At 40.8% G+C, this 23,031-nt stretch overlaps 1 protein-coding gene across 3 annotated transcripts; it reads right to left on the bottom strand.

Moving 5' to 3' along the window:
- Positions 1-1,412: 1,412 nt before the first annotated feature.
- asz1 (ankyrin repeat, SAM and basic leucine zipper domain containing 1) lies at positions 1,413-21,641 on the bottom strand. Of its 3 annotated transcripts, none has more exons than XM_066685133.1 (13): positions 21,445-21,641; positions 19,983-20,082; positions 19,613-19,735; positions 15,990-16,104; positions 10,480-10,591; positions 9,959-10,072; positions 9,497-9,615; positions 9,294-9,369; positions 9,057-9,113; positions 6,881-6,993; positions 5,401-5,506; positions 4,602-4,715; positions 1,413-2,568 (listed from the first exon to the last, which is right to left on the bottom strand). In XM_066685133.1, exons 1-13 carry the CDS (start codon positions 21,547-21,549, stop codon positions 2,422-2,424), a joined length of 1,401 nt encoding a protein of 466 aa, XP_066541230.1. In that variant the 5' UTR covers positions 21,550-21,641; the 3' UTR covers positions 1,413-2,421. The 3 variants fall into 3 exon arrangements, with proteins under 3 accessions (XP_066541230.1, XP_066541229.1, XP_066541228.1); XM_066685132.1 differs by having other exon boundaries at positions 1,414-2,568; positions 9,294-9,366; positions 9,959-10,093; positions 21,445-21,640; XM_066685131.1 differs by having other exon boundaries at positions 1,415-2,568; positions 9,959-10,093; positions 21,445-21,640.
- Between the last annotated feature and the right edge of the window lie 1,390 nt (positions 21,642-23,031).

Genomic DNA, 23,031 nt, shown 5'->3' on the forward strand with positions numbered 1-23,031 from the left:
TGACTCGTCATTTTCTGGTATAATTTACAAAGGCATCAGTATTCGAGTCCCCAACAGCTGCTAATGAGAGGCACTGTGAACGGGAAGAAAGAGTAGATTAGACAAGGTTTAGAAAAACCATGACAATTTACATTTGAATTTAAAAGTCTGTATGTATATGTGTGTGTGAGAGAGTTTATGTACGTTTCTATATCTTATGTTTTGCTTAAAGGCTAAGCACCAGCTCTATGAAAGTGTCAAACAAATAAATACAGTGGGATTTGAGTTCCTAACTTGTGTTTATTGATAGTCAGAAAACATGTTATTTCTTACTAATTGAAGGAATAAGGTTTAAAAGACCGTTGGTCCCCCCCCCAACGGTGTTGGGAAACTCTAATAGGCGTCTTGCCTGTGACGTAGATGGTGGACAACAACTCTAGAAGCTGCACTTAATTTAATGCAAAATGACGAAAAGGTGTGTTGTTTTTGGCTGCAATCATTCAATGTACAGTGGGACATCTGTGCACAAATGGCCCAAAGATCCCAAAATATCCAGAAAATGGACTAAACTTGTCCACTTTAAACGGACACTTTGGAAAGGACCATCCGCTCACTCCGTTATCTGTAGCTCATTTCACTGGCGCTTTTCCAACAATATGGGCATGTAAGGACACCAACGAAAGGTGTTCAAGAGCCTCTGTAACATGGAGGTAAACAGGGTAAGGACACTTACTTCGCCTGTTTTAGTTGGTGTTAGTTAACGTTAGCTTGACTCGCTAAACTCAGTGGCTCAGATTATACTCGGCTACGTAGCTGCATTACGGAGGTTTATAGTGTCGGATGAATTCGAGTTCGACTTCGATCACATTTACAAGAATAACGGTACCTCTACATTTGAGTTTAGCTTATTGCTAGGCTATTGTCATGAATAATGTTGGTTATTTAGCTAGATACTGTCATAACAGTCAGTCATAACGGTGTTTTACCGCGGCGTTGTTCAGCTGTTGTCCACCAGTGACGTCACGGTTACGTTCAAGAATTTCCGTAGCGAGCTCGGGTTTTTCCGTCAGTTTAATAAAATTGTCAGTTTTAAAGCAAATTAAGCTGCTATTTTCATTTTAATTCATACTTATATCTGTCAGTAACTACAATAATGTGAAATATTCATGGAGGTCCATTAAGTGGTGCTTAGTCTTTAAGCTCAGTTAAAGGCAATGTAGATGGTTCTGGAGAAATACCGTTTTCACAGCAAAACAAATCACCACTCTGTATCTAAAAATTCTGAAGTTTCACCATTTTTTTTTAAGTGGAATTCTATGTGAGTAAGAAACCAACTGTAGCTTGTTTGTGGCTGAAGTTCAACTTTTCTGTAAAATTTTATTCACCGTTTGAATTACCACTGAAGCTCATTTGTAACTCAAGCCGTTTAGTTTAATAGCACTTTGTCTGTGTTTACTTTGACACTCTGTAGTTTGTAGTGTCAATTCCATCTTAAGTAACGCAAATGTAACAGTAAAAATAAGTTTATATTACCCACCTATGGTGCTGAAATAGAGCAACAGCCTCAACCCTTTTCATGCTTTTCAACATTTGGAAGTCTCTTTACAGTCCAAAAGCCTCCAAGAGAAAAAAAAAGAGCCATTTCGGACTGAGAACCTTAGTGTTTTCCCTGTTTACCGAGCTAGTGCTGCATACAAACACTTGACCTTTTTTGAGTCTGCAAATAAACATTCTCTGAATGTATTAAAAAGAGTTATGGATAAAAAAAAGTGCGAACATTGCCTTTAAATAAACAGAAACTTTACCCGACATTCAATCAAGTTCATTATGTCTCCAAATTATTTAACCTAAACTGGAGAGCTTTATGCACTGGTTCTGATCAAGCATTTGACCTTTAAAAATAAGAAAACCTTATGTTGACTGCATGGCATTTGGGGAAGGGGGAAAGGCACTTCAGCACCATAGACAGCAGCTTGTTCACTGCTACTTTTCACCAAACAAAAACACACTAATATCATCTGTGCACATATATCTCTATGGATTCTTGCAGTAAATTATTTTTCCCCAAATACATCGCTCTGCTCGTCCTATGGGGGTCCCTATGAGGTCACAGATACAAAGTACAGAATCTGAAGCTCTCCAATCAGAACCAGGTGAGATTCAATGTGGTAAACTCAGCCAGTGATTTAAAGTTCAGTAACTTGCTAAAATCATAGCAGTGTTCTGTTAACGAGTATGTGATGTGAAATGAAAAAAAAAAACTGTTTATTAACAGAGAACATGGTTTAAGAAAACCAAAAATCTTAAATTATCTCCTTAAACAACTGTATTTCAACACAAAGAGAAGCAGCATTAACAGTCTCAAACTTTGATAAATGATATGCCAATAGCAATATAAGTCAATAAAAGAAGAGAACTTAAAAGACAAACATAAAACAATCTTCAAGGGAAAACTTTGAAATGTCTTGAGAGCAGCAGCAGGAGTCCTGCACCAAGCACACTCAGTGTAAGGTTCTTCAGGACACGTCTCCTCTTGCTGACGGGGGATTTGGGCAGAGAAGGCTGGAAGGTGTATTCAGGGGGATCCATCTAAGGGACAGCATCATAAAGTTAAATAACCACATCTGGTGTGGGATGTACAGAGCAGCTACATGAAAACGTGCTGAGAGATAACAGAAATTTGGGAAACAGTGACGTATGTTAATGCAGTAGCAGTCCTGAGGAGATGTGAAACAGTTGTTTCTATTGGAAAAGAAAGTGTAATCTAAGCACCTGCTAGAATACAACATGTATAGCTTAGAAATGGCTTGACTAACTCCAAGTCTGCCTTTAAGGCATTTTTAAAACACAGTAGAACCCCGGAAGTTGACGGTAATCCGTTCCAGATCTCGCGTTGACAACTGATGCGGCCGAGTTCCGAATCAAATTTCCCGATAAGAAATAACTGAAAACCAATTAATTGGTTCTTGACCATCAATTTTTTACCATAAAAAAGGTCACAAAAACACATAAAATACACAAAAACTTGGAGCACAACCTCAAAAAGCTTCCAACCTTGCGGAACAACGCCGTAAACTGACGGCAAGTAGCATCAGTTAAGTTCAACACAAGAAGCGTTTGTTTACAAAGGACGCGTGGGACAAAGCGCCAATCCATATCTGGGCGCACACACGTTCACTCACACACCAGCACATTTATTAGAGAATACAGTTCACCTAACCTCCATGTTTTTGGGAGGAGACCCTGGAGGAAACACACACAGACACGGGGAGAACATGGAAACTCCACCCAGATAGGACTTGAACCCAAGATCCCAGCGCTGAGAGGCGAATGTGCTCACCACTAAGCCACCTTGCCGCCAAGTAGCGTCACTTAAGCTCAACACGAGTGGTATTTGTTTACAAAAGTCACGTGGGTCGGGTCGGGTTCCGAGTTTTAAGGTCGACCTCCGAGCGAAATTCTCTTGACATTTGGCGTCGACTTCTGATTATGTCGAATTCAGAAACGGTCGACTTCCGGGGTTCTACTCTACGGACTAGAATGAATTCAGAACCACAACTTAAAAGACGGGTGGCAGTGATGGCGGGGCAGCAGGTACGTGTCGCAGTCACACAGCTTCAGGATGCTGGAGTTGTGGGTTCGAGCCTCGCTGTGGGCCACTGTCTGCCAGGAGTTTGACGTGTTCTCCCTGTGTCAGCATGGGTTTCCTCCAGGTGCACCGATTTTCATCCACGGTCCAAAAACACACATTGGTAGGTGGGTTATCCACTCAAAAGTATCCATAGGTGTGACGCGTGAGTGTATGTCACTCTGCGTGGCGCCCCCTACTGGGTGTTTCCACCTTGAACCCAGCGATTCTGGGTAGGCTCAGAACCCACATCGACCATGGGCTTTACAATGGTTAGAGACAGCGAATGAATGAATGAATAGTTCACCAGAGTCCACCCAAACATCAGCATGTATTCCTGGTTAATGTTTTGAGCTGATGAAGTATAAACAAGGCAGATTTACCATAATTCAAAAAAAAAGAAAGAAGGAAATCCCATAGATTTAAGCTCCGTAACTAAAGGTAACAAAATGTAGCTCTTTAAATTCCAATAGGGCTTAGTCTGATATGTGGAAGCTAGACAGAGACATGTTGATTGTTTTATTATTATTGTGTTTTTTTTCCCCCATTTGTTTACTGAATATTAAAGTAAGCTCAGTCAACTTCGTGAGCATGAGAGGTACCAGGTTAATACAGCAGCACCAAGTTCTATCACAACCACCGCCTCTGGGCGGTTTTCCGATCCCACTGCGGAGAGATTGATGAGATCTGTAAAAAAGCTTTATGGTTTTTTATGGTGAACACTAGCAGATAAGATAAACCACATCGGCTCGCGTCTCCTCTCGGCACGCTGCCAGTCTTTTCACATGTCCTCCATTTGCTCTCAGATTCCAGCCTGACACAGAGGGCACCCCGGCTGCCCTCTACCAGCGCCCACCTTTCATGCTCCCCTTCTCCACAGAAGACTCCACGCTGCTTCTGAGTTATGAGCTGCGAAGGCTTCTGCTGTCAGCCTCTGTCTTCAGCGGATCCTCAATGCAGAGCTAATGCACAAAGAAATGTGGAAGTTACTGACCTTGCTGAGGAGGTCCCTGAGACAGGTCAATTCTTTCTGGAGGTCTGCAGTCTGGGCCACTAGCTCTGTGCAAATGGCCTGAGCCTCCTTCTTCGGATCCCATGTGAGAACGAGCTGTCAAGCCAAAAAGAACATAGTAAAACCATCCTGATTTGGAGAATGCCCTTTCTGCAAAGTAACTTATGTAGAGAACATACATATAAACATACACACACACGTTGCTACACTCACTGTCCATTCTCTGAGTTCCACTGATGCTACAGGACGACTTTGCAGTTTTATAATTACAGACATAAGTCCATTTGTTGTTCTGTATACTTTATTTTTATTTATTTATTTACAAACAATATCCATAAATTCAATTAAAAAGCTTCCACAGGTTTTATATTTTCACCCACTATTTCCCCCCCTTCCCCTTGTTCTTCAGTGGTCAGGGCCCCACAGGACCACCACAGAGCAGGTATGATTTGGGTGGTGAATCATTCTCAGCGCTACAGTGACGGTGGTGTTTGTGTGTGTTGTGCCAGTACAAGTGGATCAGACACAGCAGTGCTGCTGGAGTTTTTAACTGTTATCCACTCCCCGTCCACTCTGTTAGACACTCCATCCTCGTAGATGTAAAGTCAGAGACAGTAGCTCATCTGTCGCTGCACAGTGTGTCGTTCGTCCTCTAGTCCTTCATCAGCAGACACAGGACATCGTTTTCAGTTGATGAACTATCCTCAGTCCAGCAGTGACACTGAGGTCTTGGAGCACCAGCAGCACTGCTGTGTCTGATTAGATGGTGTGCGTAGCCTACCTCAGACGGGCTGCGGGGGAACCTGCTGATGACATCCTGCACCGTCTCAGTTAGGTAACAGCACTGCTGCCTCAGGCTGATTAGAAAGTTGTACAGCTCCTCACTCCTAAAGAACCAAAACAAAACCAAAAGTCATCTTTCAGCAAAACTCAACACGGACTGAGAAAAAGTGAGTTGACAGACCTTGAAGTTTGAAATCATAAATGGCATAAATGTTGAATTACTGAAGGTTTGGACTCACCAAGTGTCATGAAAAAAGACCTAACATTTAACCAGAGCAAAGGCTTTAAATTCATTTATTCTCTTTAATGCCCCCTTCTCTCCTCAGTTCTGACTCAATGGAAATCTAAAGAAAATATTTTGTCAATGATCACAAGCATCATTCATTGGGTGACAGCATTCTTGAAGCACTTCGTCCATCACTTACCATGTCAAAGCCCTGTAATGGCTGACAGCAAGGCAGCGATGTTGATAGCGTTATCTTAACCGAGCGTTTCCCCAAGCAGCCGTTTTCTTCTCCTAACACTCTGTCAGAGGCTGTGGTAAACACTGTCAGACTCGCTGGAATTACTATCTCCCCCAAGACGGAGAGATGGGCTCAGAGCATTGCTTTGTTAGTTTTTCTTTGACCAAATGAGTGATAGGCTCTCACAGGACGACTAAGTGCTGGGTAAGAGCCACCGTCCTAACAGGCACCACACACAGATCCATCCTTGTACAGTCAGAAGCATTATTCCAAGTATTCCAAAAGTCCAGCTATCTGAGGAAATGTCGTTTAAGGGCCTGCTATCGTTTTATACACTCACCTAATCCTCATCCTTGCAAGCTATTAAACATCAATACTTAAAATGCATTAAAAACAATAAACTACTGCAAGGAAATGATTCCTTACACAGGTAACGTATGAACTTGAAAGGGTGGAGCACATGTTTACATACATCCCATTAGCCAGGAAACCAAACCTTGCCATGAATTTTGGCGTAACTCTATAGCCCTTTAATGTGTGTTTATAGACTGCCTCTCAGGAGAGGATTTAAACTCAGAATTTATTGCATGTCCCTCTCCTCGTACTGTACACCCTCAGGCTTGAATAAAGAAAATCACAGATTGATTAGCTTAATTAAGTGAGGACATGGCAGTTGGGCCAACTGCTCACAGCCATCGGTCAAAACATGGAACATGAAGAAAACGCACTCGCTCATTCCTCACTTTACAAATCATTACTAGAGCTTAAACCATTAAGACAGCCTTGAAAGGAAACCCTGTGGAGACACTGTGTCTTCCCACTTCAAACAATGAGAATCTGCCTTGGTGCTCCAATGGTAAAACTCAGGCCTCTGAGGAAGAGTTCCTCTGAGACAGAGGGCAACTGCTAAGCATCTTGGATTAGACTACGTTAATAATTCAGATCCAGGTAATAAACAAAGTTAAGTACCAAATGAACAAGTGTCCTCAAGTGAGGATGAATGAAGAGACTTACCCGCTCTCTATGTTGTCAAGCCGCGTCAAGGTGTCCACGTCCACTCGGTCGAGGTGCATCTCCTGAATGGCATTAAGAACCTTCTTCTGGTCTTCTGGGTCTATTACTCCAATCTACACAGAAAGACAAAAGAAGTCAAGCATAAACGGTGTGGTTTAAGGGCAAGTAAGATGGCAGGATTATGCCTCAAACACAAACGTGAAGTAATTATTCAATGTAATTACGCACTACTCTGTTCTAAACAACCAGTTCTTACTATTGACAAAATACAACATTTGTTCTGTGAATAAGCAACTAATCTGCATTTAACAATTTAAAAAGCCAGGCTAATCGACTAAAGAGCAAATAAATTCAATTTACAGTGCGATTTTAACTACACACACACTGAAAAGTGTTACATGTATTCATTTAGTCCACTTGGGAGCTTGGGATTTGAAAAGAAAGGCTAATAAGACCACAGAATAATAAAATATGTAACAATACTTTGAAATATTAGGTGTACAAATACGTCTTATAGTGTTTTTTTGTGTAACATATACAGTGCAACCTCGGTTAACGACCACAATCCGTTCCAGAAAGTTGGCTGTAATCCGAAATGTTAGATTTCCGAAATTATTTTTCCCATAAGAATTAAAGGAAATAGAAATAATTGGTTCCAGCCCCTGTTGACTCGCTAATATATAAAGTGTTAAAGGTTATATAGGTATGTTGTTTTAATGAGAACAGTTATAATACAGTTCATAAAGAGTTAAATAAACATACTAACATTAAAGAAAGCATTTAAACTTAAGAAAATTTACCTTTTTGACTGCAAAGTGATGGCGTGAGTGGATGGAGGTGTGGGAAGGAAGAGTGGAATTACTGCTTGGAAGGGGAATCCCCCTCCATGAGAACAACTGGCATTGCGAATTCTGGGGTGACTTCCCTTTTCTGTCGCTTTGAGGTCGAAGGAAAAAACTTGCTACTTAACCTTCTTTGGAGCCATGATTGAGGGCTAAATAAAGCACTTGAAATCACAAACGAAGTATCACAGAAGGAAGCAGAACGATAAGGAACCGAACGTAACTGTGTCTCGAACGGACGCGCGGGGCTGACGCCATCTGTACGCAACCCGAAATTTTGTTCACTAACCGGTACAAATTTTTGGTCGTAACCCAATTTGTTCACTAACCAAGGCGTTCGCTAACCGAGGTTCCACTGTAATTGTAATTTAAAATTCAAACATTCTCCTCGTCTTCTGTCACATTATGGTTACCGCTGCGAAGTATAAAGAATCAAAATTGTTAATTAATAACAATTCAAAAGAGTATACGTAAAGAAAATGTAATACACTACATTCACAATCACTAACACCAAATATCTCCATTTCAATTCAATTCAATTCCAATTTTCTGCAAAGAATTCAAACCAAAATTCAAGTGTACTTTTGGATACAATATTACCCCAAAGAACAGAACAGAGGTTGATGCACAAGTGTTTGCAGTGTTCTGTCTTTGATTGAACTCATAACGAATGCAATAAATACATTTATCTCACTTGCTGTTATTAAATTACGTAATTTTTTAATAAAAAGACAATAGTTATTTTTATACTACACAACAAAGAACAGGAAATGGTCTTCTAATGGTCTACATTTTTTTAAAATGAAGATAAGATTATTTATAATGAAGTCTTTTGATGACGGCCCCTGTCATACATATGAAAAAAAATGACCATAAGAGACATTAATCATTGCAATGCAAAGAGATCTCATCAACTGAAAAACCCTGGGCTAACGAACTGGAGAATGAAAATAAGCTTATTTATTTATTTATTTTTTTTTTTTTTTTAAGTGTTCCTAAAGGGCCAAAAGAAAGATAAGCTGTGAGAGCATATTGCAACATCCTTAAATGACCTTATGATTATTGTGGGTCTCTTAGACACCACCATAACTGCAACACTCCATCAATCATGAAGCCCGCATAACAGCGGATCTTTGCGCTGCATTTTCCCCAAACACTTCCAAATCCACTGAGCCACTGCTTACGGTAGATTAAGGAATGTTATCAAGGTGTGGCAGGAAACTATTTTGGGGACCACCTACGTATCAACGTTGTGAAACATACTCAATAATCAAATCTAAGCATTTTGTTTTAATTCTTCGTTCCAGGTGATATGTCGTTCACTATAAAGTTACCTTTTCCAAGTCCTCCTTCTCCATCGTCAACAAATAGCTCCAAGTGATGTCATTGTCCTTAAAAATGAGTACAGGAAATAAAAATAATATCCAGAATCAAACATCAACTGTTCAAACTGAAGGAGACTGAAACTGCTGATCTACATCCACTGGGTTATTAGTCACTACCTTTGGTCTATTAGCATTATGAAAATTCAGATTGGGCGTTCACACCAAATGACTGAGAATTCTGCTCACCATCATGACATCAGTGAGGTACTCCAGGTTAAGGCCATGCAGTAGGAGTTCAATATCACACAGCTTAGCAGAACTGCTAATAATCAGCAGAAACAACACGTCTTACATTCAGATACCACAGTTTATCAGGTGTCTTAAGGCCGCGCCACCACTAGGGGGCATCACAGCCTTTAGGACAGTGACAGATCTAGGTGTGACTTTACCTCTCTAAGCCAGATGGAGGATCTGGGTTTCTTTTGAGAAACTTAAATACAGTTTCTGCTTTAGACAGCTTGCCACTATTATCAGGGAAGTCTCCGGAGGAGCTGAGAATCCTGTAGATCTGTTGAGACATCGATGTTCATGTCAACACAACATTTGTTGTGTTTTATTGTCTTATGACTTCACACAGTAAATTCACTGCCTCCCAAGACCCTCTCTAAAAACATGCCAAAAAGTGAAAAGTAATGATTCCAATAATTTAAAAAAGAATTCTATTTCAAGACACTTCCACTAACAATAAATATCCCTGGCTTTCCTCAGAAGCTCGTTTATACAGAGGTGAACAGAATTATTGTTCTAGCGTTGTCCGATGGGGAGATACTCACATTGTAAACATGACTTGCTAAGTTTAAGTCCACTTGACAGATGAGGTGAAGTAAGGCCTCGGGCCAAAGGTCAAATACCTGAGGATGTTTGAGCTCTTGGGCCAGGTCAGCTGCCGTCTTCCCTGCTTTCGATTTGATGGACTTGTCAGCTCCAAGCTGAAGCAGTTTTAGAACAGCTCCTTCATTCCCATACTGCACAGCCAACATGAGCGCCTGACATTAATGGGAATGTGGGTTACTGTCTAAAGTATGAATCACAAATACTAAGCAAAGATCACCCAGGCAAAGCACATTTCATCATTCATGTATGGTAGACTGATTAAAACACAAGCCTGTGCATGATTTTGTCAGACAAATAAACAAAGAAATGTTGAATTATGAAAGTACAGCTTTTCTGATATATGTTCGCTTTTGGGTAACATACCACATTCCAAAACAGTGCCAAGTTGTTCTTACATTTACTTCAAGCCCTAGCATGCAATCCAGTTTTTTTTTTTATCAAAGCAAGCTTGATAAAGTCATGCGGGTAATGCATGAAAATGTAAAGCTAACTAGAACACCCGTTTTTGTGTCCAAAGAATAAGTGGAGCTTGACGTACTGTTGCGCCACTGTCATCCTGAAAGTCCAACTCTGCTCCGTGGGATACCAGAAGATTGATTACCTGACAATAGCCGTCCCTGGCAGCCAGCATCAAACACGTCATGCGGCTCCTGGGCAAGGACGAAAAGACAATTTAGGGCAAATTAAACATCTGTGTGAAGCAGTCAGGTTAGAATGACTGTCCCTGGATTTTATTCTCCAGCTAAGTTTGTCTATTGGTGCATACATGGCTTACACGGGTAAAGAAAACTATGTACAATGCACTCAGGCACAGATTTACACAAAGTTTTGCGTGACATATTAACGCCAAAAGTTTGATGTTTGAAAAAAAAACATTGTAAACCATGTGAAGCTTAAGTCAGATAATCTTTAAAAGAGAAGTGAATAGGGATTATTCATTCAATTAATTAATAATTCATAAATACAGTAGTTCTGAAAGTTTTTCCCAAACTGAAGTGAAATTAATTTTAAACATCTTATTTTGCAAAACAAAGCAACAAATCATAACACCGATGTGTTAAGCATCCAATTAATTTGCCTTGCTGCCCCCATTACAATAGCTCAGGGCCCCCAGGAATCATGACATTTAAAGGAGCGCTACATAATATTTTACATTATAGTTACAGCATAAACTCATTGTGACGCTTTACTGATCAGTATTAGCGTTCCTTTTATGCACTACATTGCCAAAAGTATTCACTCACCCCTATCAAATAATTGAATAGGGGTGTTCCAATCAATTCCATGAACACAGATTTATTAAACCAAGCACCTAGGCATGCAGACCGCTTCTACAACCATTAGTGAAAGATTGGGTCGCTCTCAGGATCTCAGTGAATTCCAGCATAGTACTGTGACAGAACGCAACCTATGCAAGAGTCAACCATCAGTGGTATAAAAACAAAGTGAAAGCCACAGCAACTCAGCCCCAAAGTAGTAGGCCAGGTAAAAATGACAGCGGAGTCAGCGGATACTGAGGTGCATAGTGCACAGATGTCTGCAACTTTTTGCAAAGTCAGTCACTACAGACCTCCAAACTTCATGTAGCCTTCAGATTAGCTCAAGAATAGCTTCATCAAATGGGCTTCCATGGCCAAGCAGCTGAATCCAAGCCTTACATCACCAACCACAATGCAAATCGTCGGATGCAGTGGCGTAAGGCATGCCACCACTGGACTCTAGAGCAGTGGAAACATGTTTTCTGAAATGATGAATCATGTTTCTCCATCAGGGCTCTGAGGAGTTTGGGTTTGGTGATTACCAGAACTGTACTTGTCTGACAGCTTTATACCAATTGTAAAGTTTGGGGGGTTGAGGGGTTGTTTTTCAGAAGTTGGGTTAAGCCCCTTTGTTCCAGTAAAAGAAACTCTTAATGTTTCAGCATACCAAGAGATTTTGGACAATTTTATGCTCCAAACTTTGTAGGAACAGTTAGGGGCGGCCCGTTCCGGTTCCAACAGGACTGTGCACCAGTGCACAAAGCAAGATCCATGGATGAGCTAGTTCGGTGTGAAAGAGCTTGATTGGCCTGCACCTTAAACCAAAAGAGCACCTTTGGGATGAATTAGAGCGGCGACCGTGAGCCAGGCCTTGTGCAACATCAGTGTCTGGTCTCAGAAATGGAAGAATGGTCAGAAATTCCCATAAGCACACTCCTAAACCTTGTGAAAAGCCTTCACAGAAGAGTTGAAGCTGTTATAGCTGCAAAGGGTGTACCGACATCATATTAAACCCTATGGATTAAGAATGGTATGTCACTCAATTCATATGCGTCAAATCTTGATTTTTTTTATTTCAATAATGTAGCTGCATCAAGAATCACTGTATGATCTTTCCATCATGAATCATTGGTACCAGACTCCAAGAACCTACATAGTATCGTTGTGTCTCAATGTGTGTGTGGCTGTTGAAGTGAGAGTTTATGTGACTACAATAAAAGCAAAACCTCTCATCAAACATTACACAGTACAGTGAGGTGTGTGTGTGCGCGTGGGATGTAGAAAGGGTCTGTGGGAGTATCCTCAAGTCATTCATCACAGTGACTGACATTTCCCCAGAGAAGAGGTACTGAGAACTGCGTCATGTACAGGTGAGAGGGGGCTCATTACTCCTCAACATGACACTATCTAGTTGCCAGGTGCAAACTTCCTCTCTTCAGTGTCAAATCGGGTGACAAACGTGTGATGGCTTCAGTGCACCGTTTCCCAGGGTGTCCTTCTTTGTGATGAAGACACTACACCAATCAGGAAGTGTGCTGAATTTATTTAACCAATCCCAAGAAGGTAAACACTGTACTGACGAAATTGCAGTGTTGACAAGATTCATATTGACTAATATGGCACAGGAGGAGGTAGATGGTGAATATTACAATAATGATTCATGCAAAGTCCGAGGATCATGGACCATAAGACAATAGAAATTAGAAATCATTAACCTCGTTAATAAAGATGTAATTCAGGATTTAGTTCATTCACCTGGCATAGCATTTGCCCTGATTTTTGCATCCAGGTCTATTAATACTCAATAGCACTGTTGAGCTAAACTTTTTGAAAACCCTAAAACTTATGATAAATGACAGGATGAGGTCTGAATCCAGTTTGCATTTTCAATAAAATCCTGCAATCAACATTATCTCCTAAATATATCACCAATACATCTGGAGGTCGTATAAAAAGTCATGAAATACTACATGCTCTTTTTGTCTGTGTAACGAAATCTGCTAAAATATTCAATGGAATATTAATTTAATTTTTGCATAGAATTAAAATTACAGTCCTCACTCATGATTTATCAACATTACTCCGTGTTTAAACTGAGTATTGCATAATATTCAAATTTATTTATGAGGAACATTTTCAGACATCACAACAGTTCTGCAGTAATCTTTCAGGCAAGTTACCAACTCACTGACTCGCTTATTGTAGTTTGTCAGTGTAAATTCTATGAATATTGCATAACTGGTTAGTGTGGCTTAGTTGGTAACACTGGTACCTTCTAAGCACCCTATGCTACAGTAATTAGAGTCTTAGGGCAAGACTCCTTCGCTATTTATATTCCTCTGTAACTGGATTAAACTGCAAGTTGCTGTGGATAAGAACATCTTGCTAAATATCAGATGTAAATGCAAATATAACGGGGGTGTAATGATACACAAATCTGACGACATGATGATTTATACAATGCGAATTACATCAGGGTACAATAGAAAACTGCAACATATATTTTTGCTTTTCTACCCCCTCTCATTCTTTCACTATCTGATCCTGTGTTTTTTATGTGGGGGGAGCGCTGTGCAGTAAATATCTTGCACATGCAACAGATTCATAGCCACCAAAATGGCGTGAAAACATGGCTCAATCACAACTAGAAAACTGTGAAATACTAGATTCTCCCACCCTTCGGAGCGACTTATTTTACTCATTCAGATTCGGTACTAGATGAATGTAGCTGCTGACATGTGTTTATGTATTAGCTTCAGAAATGTACAATAACTTGAGCAATTTCGCTCACAATTTCGTCACTGTATATTCATTAACCCATAAACATACATTTTGTGACATTAAACAGAATTCCATATTGTATCTGGGTTTACTGATTAAACGCCCCTACCCTCGGTAAATATACTAAACCATCAAGATAATTCTGTAGAAGCAAAACTCCGTGTTATCAGCTGAACTTTAATCTCCTGGAGGTGTTTTTAAACACACTCTTCCCTCTACAGAGAAAATTATTAAAAGGGAGGAGCATGACATTGCAATTAAACAGCGAGACAGGTCGTGATACATGCACAAACCTCCCATTAGATTCCTATCTTTCAGATATCACTCAGATTAAACAAAATGATTGGATGGCCTACTTGCCTGTTTACATGCCTACCCTACATATTTACACCTGAAGCATCCTTCACAAAGCTACACACACACACACACACACATTACTGAAAGCTAACAAGCTTGATGAACATAAAAGGCATGAATGTTGCACTGAACCGTACTTATGTTATAGTCTATTTACACAGCTCTCAGGTTGTATTCAGACCTGATTACAAGTCTAATTCCAAGAAGAAAAAAAAAATTACTCAATTTTTCCATTGACTTCCATTTGGAGATACATGTTTTTCATTGGACAGTGATGAAATACAAGAGAGATGTAGCCACCAATGAGTTCTATTCATTCATTCATTCATTATCTGTGAATTAGCTTATCCAGTTCAGGGTCGCGGTGGGTCCAGAGCCCACCAGGAATTACTGGGCGCAAGGCAGGAACACACCCTGGAGGGGGCGCCAGTCCTTACAGGTCAACACTGACACACCGATACACATTCACTAACACCTACGGACACTTCTGAGTCACCACCAATCCACCTACCAACATGTGTTTTTGGACTGTGGGAGGAAACCGGAGCACCCGGAGGAAACCCACGCGGATACGGGGAGAACACACCAACTCCTCACAGACAGTCACCCGGAGCGGGAATCGAACCCACAACCTCCAGGCCCCTGGAGCTGTGCGACTGCGACACTACCTGCTGCACCACCGTGCCGCCCGCTAATGAGTTCTAGCATTTTACAAATGCAGTTAAATAAATAATGTACAGATATTTAGAGTTCCGTTATAAAAGGTATAAAATAAAATGTATGAAATATTGGTTTAAACAACTTTCTGATGCCAGAGGTTTCATATAAACAACTATATCTGCTAATATCAATATAATTCCTATTAGGCACTTACTGGAAAACCCATGGACACACCCCAGAAGCAAAATTTCAAGTGTGAAATTACAGACGGCAAGACACATTGATCCAGTCACCCACAATTCCGTACTCTCTGACACCAGCCTCATATTTGCGTCCATTCCTCAGGCCCTCCACACCACAATTACTTACTTAGCGAGAAATCCTGCAGGACATAATAAAGGCTTGCAGTATGTCAGTACTTTTGCAAGCACACTGCATTTTGTTTACCAGACTCATTATGGAAATCCAGCTGTTGAAAAATTCCAGACAAGTGTACTGTCTTCAGAAGTCTAGGGAGAGAGGCAGTGTTTGACAAAATCCATCACTTGCCCACTTCCCTCTGGATCTTGTTCCAGTTCTTCAAATATTTTGTCTGGACAGGATACAATCACTTTCTTACCAGTCAACTGAACAACATGCTTGTTGACATTGGGTCATGTGCTCAGCTTTAGAAACAGATGATAAGCAGCTGGGGGCTGGTCGGAAAGATGCTTACTGTACAGGCCCACCATCACCACCTAGGTTCCAGCATTACCTTACCCAGGTTACTTACTACTCACTATAGTAGCCCATGACTCAATGTGTGATTTCTTTGTTTAAGACACATGTGGATTTAAAATGAATAATTGAATGCCATTTTAATAAATGTGTAACAAACTGAAAAGCCATTGGTGCATTTTAACTATCTTGTAATATCTCCACGTGCTAAACTGTTCTTTTTCACAAACTATGCACTTAGAGCATTGATTTGTACAAAAATGATGTACGCTACCTGCTGTAGATGTTTGGGTCAGCATTACGACTCAGCAGTAGAGCGACACACTTGGCAATTTGGTCCTCTGTAGCAGAGTCTGCTGTGCATGCAGCCATCAGCACAGTATAATCATCTGGGACCAAAAGATAGAAGAAAACAAAACGTAGAGAAAGCACAACTTAATTTTAACAAGGGTGCCAGATATAAATAGTGAACACACACACACACGTTAATGAGAATTCTGAAAATCAAGGCAAATCTCAGAACTGCTTTTATGCTGGGCTGAAAAGAAAAAAAGATCTGCGTAAGGTATCTGAACAGTTACATAAAAGTTGGCACTATCATACTGTGCAGCTTTCCTTACACAAACCCGATCTGCGCGGCAGAATTGTTAGAAAGAATATAGTATCTGCAACCTTTTTAAAAAATCAGTATATATTATGCAAAACATATTACTATGATTACAGTCCCCACACATTATAATTCAGTGAATATCTGTGGGTGGAGCTTAAACAACCTGTGCATTCAAAAAAGAAAAATATCCAACAATTTGTAAAATCTGTCTAAGGAACTAATACTAATAATTCTTTTTTTCAGATTTTGAAGTTAAATAACATAACTATGTTTTTATATTTGCAGAAATGTATTACTGCCTAAAACCGCTTGCTGCAAAGACTGCTTAATATTTTTAATTCATTCATTCATTATCTGTAAGCTCTTATCCAGTTCAGGGTCGCGGTGGTCCAGAGCCTTCCTGGAATCATTGGGCGCAAGGCAGGAACACAGTCCTTCACAGGGCAACACACACACACACACACACACTCACACCTACGGACACAATTGACTCGCCAATCCACCTACCGTGTGTCTTTGGACTGTGGGAGAAAACCGGAGCACCCGGAGGAAACCCATGCAGACACAGAGACTTCAAGACACAGGGAGGACACACAACACTCCTCACAGACAGTCACCCGGAGGAAACCCACACGGACACAGGGAGAACACACCACACTCCTCACAGACAGTCACCCGGAGGAAACCCACGCAGACACAGGAAGAACACACCACACTCCTCACAGACAGTCACCCGGAGGAAACCCACGCAGACACAGGAAGAACACACCACACTCCTCACAGACAGTCACCCGGAGGAAACCCACGCAGACACAGGGAGAACACACCACACTCCTCACAGACAGTCACCCGGAGGAAACCCACACAGACACAGGAAAGTACACAACAACTCCTCACAGGCAGTCACCCGGAGGAAACCCACACAGACACAGGGAGAACACACCACACTCCTCACAGACAGTCACCCGGAGGAAACCCACACGGACACAGGGAGAACACACCACACTCCTCACAGACAGTCACCCGGAGGAAACCCACGCAGACACAGGAAGAACACACCACACTCCTCACAGACAGTCACCCGGAGGAAACCCACGCAGACACAGGAAGAACACACCACACTCCTCACAGACAGTCACCCGGAGGAAACCCACGCAGACACAGGGAGAACACACCACACTCCTCACAGACAGTCACCCGGAGGAAACCCACACAGACACAGGAAAGTACACAACAACTCCTCACAGGCAGTCACCCGGAGGAAACCCACACAGACACAGGGAGAACACACCACACTCCTCACAGACAGTCACCCGGAGGAAACCCACACAGACACAGAAAGAACACACCACACTCCTCACAGACAGTCACCCGGAGCGGGAATCAAACCCACAATCTCCAGGTCCCTGAAGCTGTGTGACTGGGACACGCTACCTGCTGTGCCACCGTGCATATAAAATTTATTTTCCACATCTGAAAAAAACATGCCAATTTAACAAATTTGACATGACCAACTGCAATCAGTCTTTTTACAGTAGAGCACCAGCATTATTCCATTCCAAATGCTTCCCATTTCAGTAAGATACAATTAGCCCAAAGTTTAAGATCTGGCCACGTGACTCCATGTTGTAGATGAGATGTTGTGTTGATGTTGAGAGGAGACACAGTCGTGTTGCAGATTTATTTGCTGTGATTAGAGGTGGGTTTAGACTGCAGGAGCACTGCTGGGTAAGGCTAGGATGCAGACTCAGTCTGGTTGCGTCTGCGGTGAGGCAGGAAAATAAATAAAGCGTCAGTGTTGGGCCAACGCAATGACGCCAGCATCACGCTCTGTGTACTGAAATTATCAATCACTTCTGCATTCTTCTCTCTCTCTCTCTAAGCGGAACACAGGCTAGGAAGCGGTGGCTGCTTTCACATTTAATTATTTCCTTCCAAAGCCTGAAGCTCCAGTCGGCCCATCAACACCCCCGGCTCTCAACTCCACAAGCTGGACATGCTGGAATTGTCTAAATTACTTCACTCACTCTACCACCAACATCCTATTTCACAGAGACCTCCAGGTGCATTCAATTTTTTGGGGAAACAGAAACGTGACGTGTAAACTGAAAACACACCAGTGGATTAATCGCATGTTTTCAATAGTTCCTCTTTTGCGTCACGGCCATTAAGTAATGTCAGATGAAGCACATTGAAGAAAGCTCTGCTGGGCCGCCATCTTTTTGCTGACACATGAAGCGAAATTAAAAGAATATGCACATGTCTACTTCAAGGTAGAACACGATAATGAAAAGCAAGCTTTCACCCCTAAAGGATTAAGTCTAGCCGCTCTTTTTTGATTCGATAGCACAGGGTTCCTTCCTTGTGGCTGTTACAAAAATCCTGTTATCTCCAACGACTCCAGAGAAAGAGCTGGAGTCACCGAAAGGCCATCTGGTACAGTGCCAAAGTGACAACTTCAAATTTTGCCTTCCTCCAGGTGCTTCCTTACCGTCTAATCAGGTTTTAAGCTTCAGATATTATTCATGAATCTGTAAATAGAAGGTATTTACTGTTTCTATTCTAAATAGCTGGTTTCTTATCATATCAGAACTGCACCTTACCTATAAACACAGAAACAGCTCTATGAATGCATGATTATCTGCAAGTTTTAAATGGTCAGACAAATACGCCAGAGCTGACAGAGGTCTGAAATATAAATGAAAACATTAAAGTAGATATAGTGCATGTGCACATTAATTAGAGGAACTGAAGCCTCCCGACCAACACAATTGGAAATAAAAACAACCCAATCAGATTTGTAATGGTTTGCCTAAATCAAAAAATAAGGGACAAAACGAGCCTTTATGATTTTGTGCTGCATCTTCTAAGTCTCTCCAGTGGATCTGCTTTTGTGTGATGCAATGAAAAGATTCAACGGAGCAAAACAAACACAAGTAGTGCAGAGAAATAAGAACCGAAAAGAAAAAGAACTGTGCTGTCGTTCATCATCATTGAAAGGAACAGGTCGTTCGGTACAGGGGTGTTTAGGAAGAGCTGAGGAAACTGTGATGAAAATGACCCCACAAAATTGATTTAACATTTTAGTCTAAACACACTTATGCTACTGTTATAGTTAACACACACACACACACACACACATTTGTAGGCTTAGAGTTGTCCCACCCTTTTTTAAACAGAAAAGAAGAACACTTATAATGCTGTATTTTGAAAGTTTAGATGATTACTTAAGCAAAATTTTAGCTTTCAAAAGAATACATTTAAAAAAAGGAAGTCAAGCCTTTTACCTCTGCTAAAATTTGCACTCGCGCCACGGTCCAGTAGAAGTTGGGCCAAGTCATAGTGGGCTACATAGACAGCGCACATTAATGGAGTCCATCCGAATCCCAGACGAGTGTCCACATCCATTCCTGAGAGAAAAACGTACAGTGCATCCAATCATGTCCACAAAAGGCAAGTAAGCAGATTTACATTCACATTAGAGCAGTAGGTTCAATGCTAAGGCAAACTGATTACACAAATACATTCAAGGGATGGCATGGCAGCACAACAGGTCAAATCTTTCAGGTAGGGCTTTTCAGATCTGAATTTGCTGTGTCCGTACCCTTTCCACTGTCTGTATAGTGCAGTGTAGTCCACAAAACTGAAAATACCAACCAGTGTCCAGAAGCTGCTGAACAAGATTGACATCCCCCGCAGTGATGGCTCTTTTTAAGGCACTAATGTTGTCATCACCGGGCAATGATGAGCCTGACACCTGCAAGCAAAGTGCGTGTTATTAGGCTCCCTATTTCCTACATTGTGAACTGCTTGATACTGAGACTTCTACAATTAAGCAGTGTAGTGGATGTCCAGCAGATAATTGTTTCCATGTGGCTATGTCCAAAACTGCAGTTCAGAACTGTCTGGGCACAGAAGGCATTGTTTAAAATGTATTCAAGTTGCATTCCTACAACTCACCTCAGTTCATCACGCTTACATATTTACATCAAATCTCCTTCAACCTCAATAGTGGCTAAAATTCAGTTCTGCTCATTTGCCACTCAGCCCTCTGCTGTTCACCTGCAAGCAGAAAGTCCAACCCTGCACATGGACAGGACTGGTTCCTTAGGTTTGTGATGTCAGAAAACATGGATGTCTGTGTTGGCCGATATGAGACTAAACCTGGAATGCTGCAATTTTAAAGCAGAAATGCTCAGCAATGGAGTTGAATGCTTATATTGCTCATGTAGGTAAACACCACATGTGAATGTTAACACTTTTTTTTTTTTTTTTTTTACTGGAGGGGGTCTCTAACCTACATCTGAATTTTCTTTCCAAAAATCACTGCATGGTGCACAGACTGGTAGTCTGTCTGTCTGTCTAAAGATTCAAAAATATTCTCTGAATTATTCAAAATTTTTTCAGACTTCATTTTTCCCCGACTGAGTGATATTTATTTTAATTTTTCCAGACTATTAAGTTTAACTATGCTATTTCACAGCTAGCTAGAACTCTAGTGCCATGTTATGGGCGTTATTATTGTTATTACTTATATTTATTCAAATCAAGGGTAAACGCTGTAACTGAAGGACGGACCCAGTATCCTACATTTTACAATGATTCACTGATAATTTAGTGAACGTTTGTAGCACAGTGGCACTAAGGCTGGGTTGGGTGCTGGTGAAGCACTGAACCCCGAATCTACTCCGTGAAATGCCTTAATTTATTACACAGCCGCACACTATATTTGTGAATTTTAGCAAGTAAAGTTCTTAGAAAAAAGTTAAAAGTTAGAAAATAGACATTAACGCAGTTCCCTGACGTCACCTGCGGCCTTTACTCTTAAAATTTAACGGTTAACCGTTTGGAGTCTCAAAGGCTCTATCCTGTCCTCCCTGAGACAGTATGCTTTGTAAGTTATAACATTTCTTTCCCCAAAACCTAGCAGTTCACTTCTTAAAAGACATATGTGCAGTTTGGACTCCTAAAGCTATTATTTTACGGCTAACATATTGCCCTAAGTAGGGGGTGATTTGTGCCCGAGAGAAGCTCGTTCCCTACGTTAACTGACGTATCTTTAACCCGCCAAATATTACGTGGCCAAAACAAAATGGCAGTATTTAGCCGTAAACACAACCTCAGATGAAGTCTTTGCAAAACTGGAATATCCAATATCCCACTCGTCACTACTTTCTTCACTTTCATCCCCCGCAGGAAAGCCGTGGTCGACATTATTTATCATCGCCGTTTAGCTCTGGGCCTGTTCCAGCGGAGCCGCGGTTCCCTGGAGCTCGGTGGCTGTGACCGGGGAGGAGCCACCGCCAGGTGGAGATAGAACGAGGCGGCCATTTTACTGTCGATCTGCAAGTAGGCCCCAAATCATTTTTCATCGATATTGATTTTCTACAGAGCCCCTAAATTTTACAACGTTAAAGCATACATTTAAAGTTGTTTTTTTCCATGTAAAAAAGAGAATATTTGGAATGATAAGGTTTTTTTTAAGTTAAAATCAATAAATAATATATGACCAATTTGGTCATCTATAAAACCCCTAAATTTCATTTCTGATCATCAGAATTTAATTTAAAATTATATATTTTATTTATTATTGTATTTTATCTGGTTATTTTTTATTTATATTATTTAGAAATTATTTTTAAGAAAAAAAACATTGCTTTTAAAGTGGCTTTGATGCAATGTTACACACACCTTTATTCAGTATGCATGTATTTATGAATATGCAAATAAAGCGGAAGAAAAACATGTTAGTTTATTAATCCCCTTGAGGAAATTGAGTCTCTGCATTTAACACCAGTAAGTAATGTTAGCACACACACTGGGGGCAGTGAGCAGATCTTGAAAGCCCCACCACACAAGTGGACGATATTAGGTCTTTAAGGATAAAGCAGATCTTAGGTTTATGATGTCAAAAACAATGGATGTCTGAATCAGCCCATTTAAGACTGTCTTTAGCCCTGTTTGGATGGGATTAGTTTTACCTGTAGAACTGGGGTTAAATAATTACATTGTTATCTCACTGATTGTTCTGTTTGAATAGAACATTTCAGTAATTTTTCTGGAGTCCTCCATACCATTTCAGAAAAGATTTGAACGTTTTACAAATCAACAACAAAAATAATCCCAGGTTATACTTATCCCAGGTTATACTAATCCCAGTTTATACTACTCCCGTGCAAATTGAAATGTGGGTGATTATTGCATTTTATTCCATGATAAAGGAGTTTTTTTGCTAGTTTTCTCAAGAATGGAGGTGCTGGAGGAGGCATTTAGTGATGCAGTGTATGGCCCGAATGAGATGTTTTTCAAGTATGTCGCGCACCTCAGGTGTTGAACGATGCATCGCTAAAATCTACAAGACAACCTGTGCACAGCAGCAACCTACAGGTTTGTTATACACATGCATCATATTCATTAAATTACTACCAGTAAAATAGAGGTTGTTATATTTGTGTGAATGATTATGAGTAAGTGACTTTTTTTTGCCCTCATTTAATTTCTTCTGAAGGACAAGAAGGTCATTGTGGGCTGGAAATGTATGGTTGTTGTGACAGCCTAAAAACACCAGTAGCAGTGCTGTGTATGATCTACAATGTGAAAGAGGTGCACACAAACATCGGAAGCAGGGAAAACCTTGGTGTAAAAGGAGTAGCCACTCCCATTTCTGTTAATTGCACTAATGTTTCTTGTCCAGTGTAAAACCAAT

The sequence above is a fragment of the Hoplias malabaricus genome, chromosome 11 (genome assembly GCF_029633855.1).
Source record: "Hoplias malabaricus isolate fHopMal1 chromosome 11, fHopMal1.hap1, whole genome shotgun sequence".
NCBI lineage: Eukaryota > Metazoa > Chordata > Actinopteri > Characiformes > Erythrinidae > Hoplias > Hoplias malabaricus.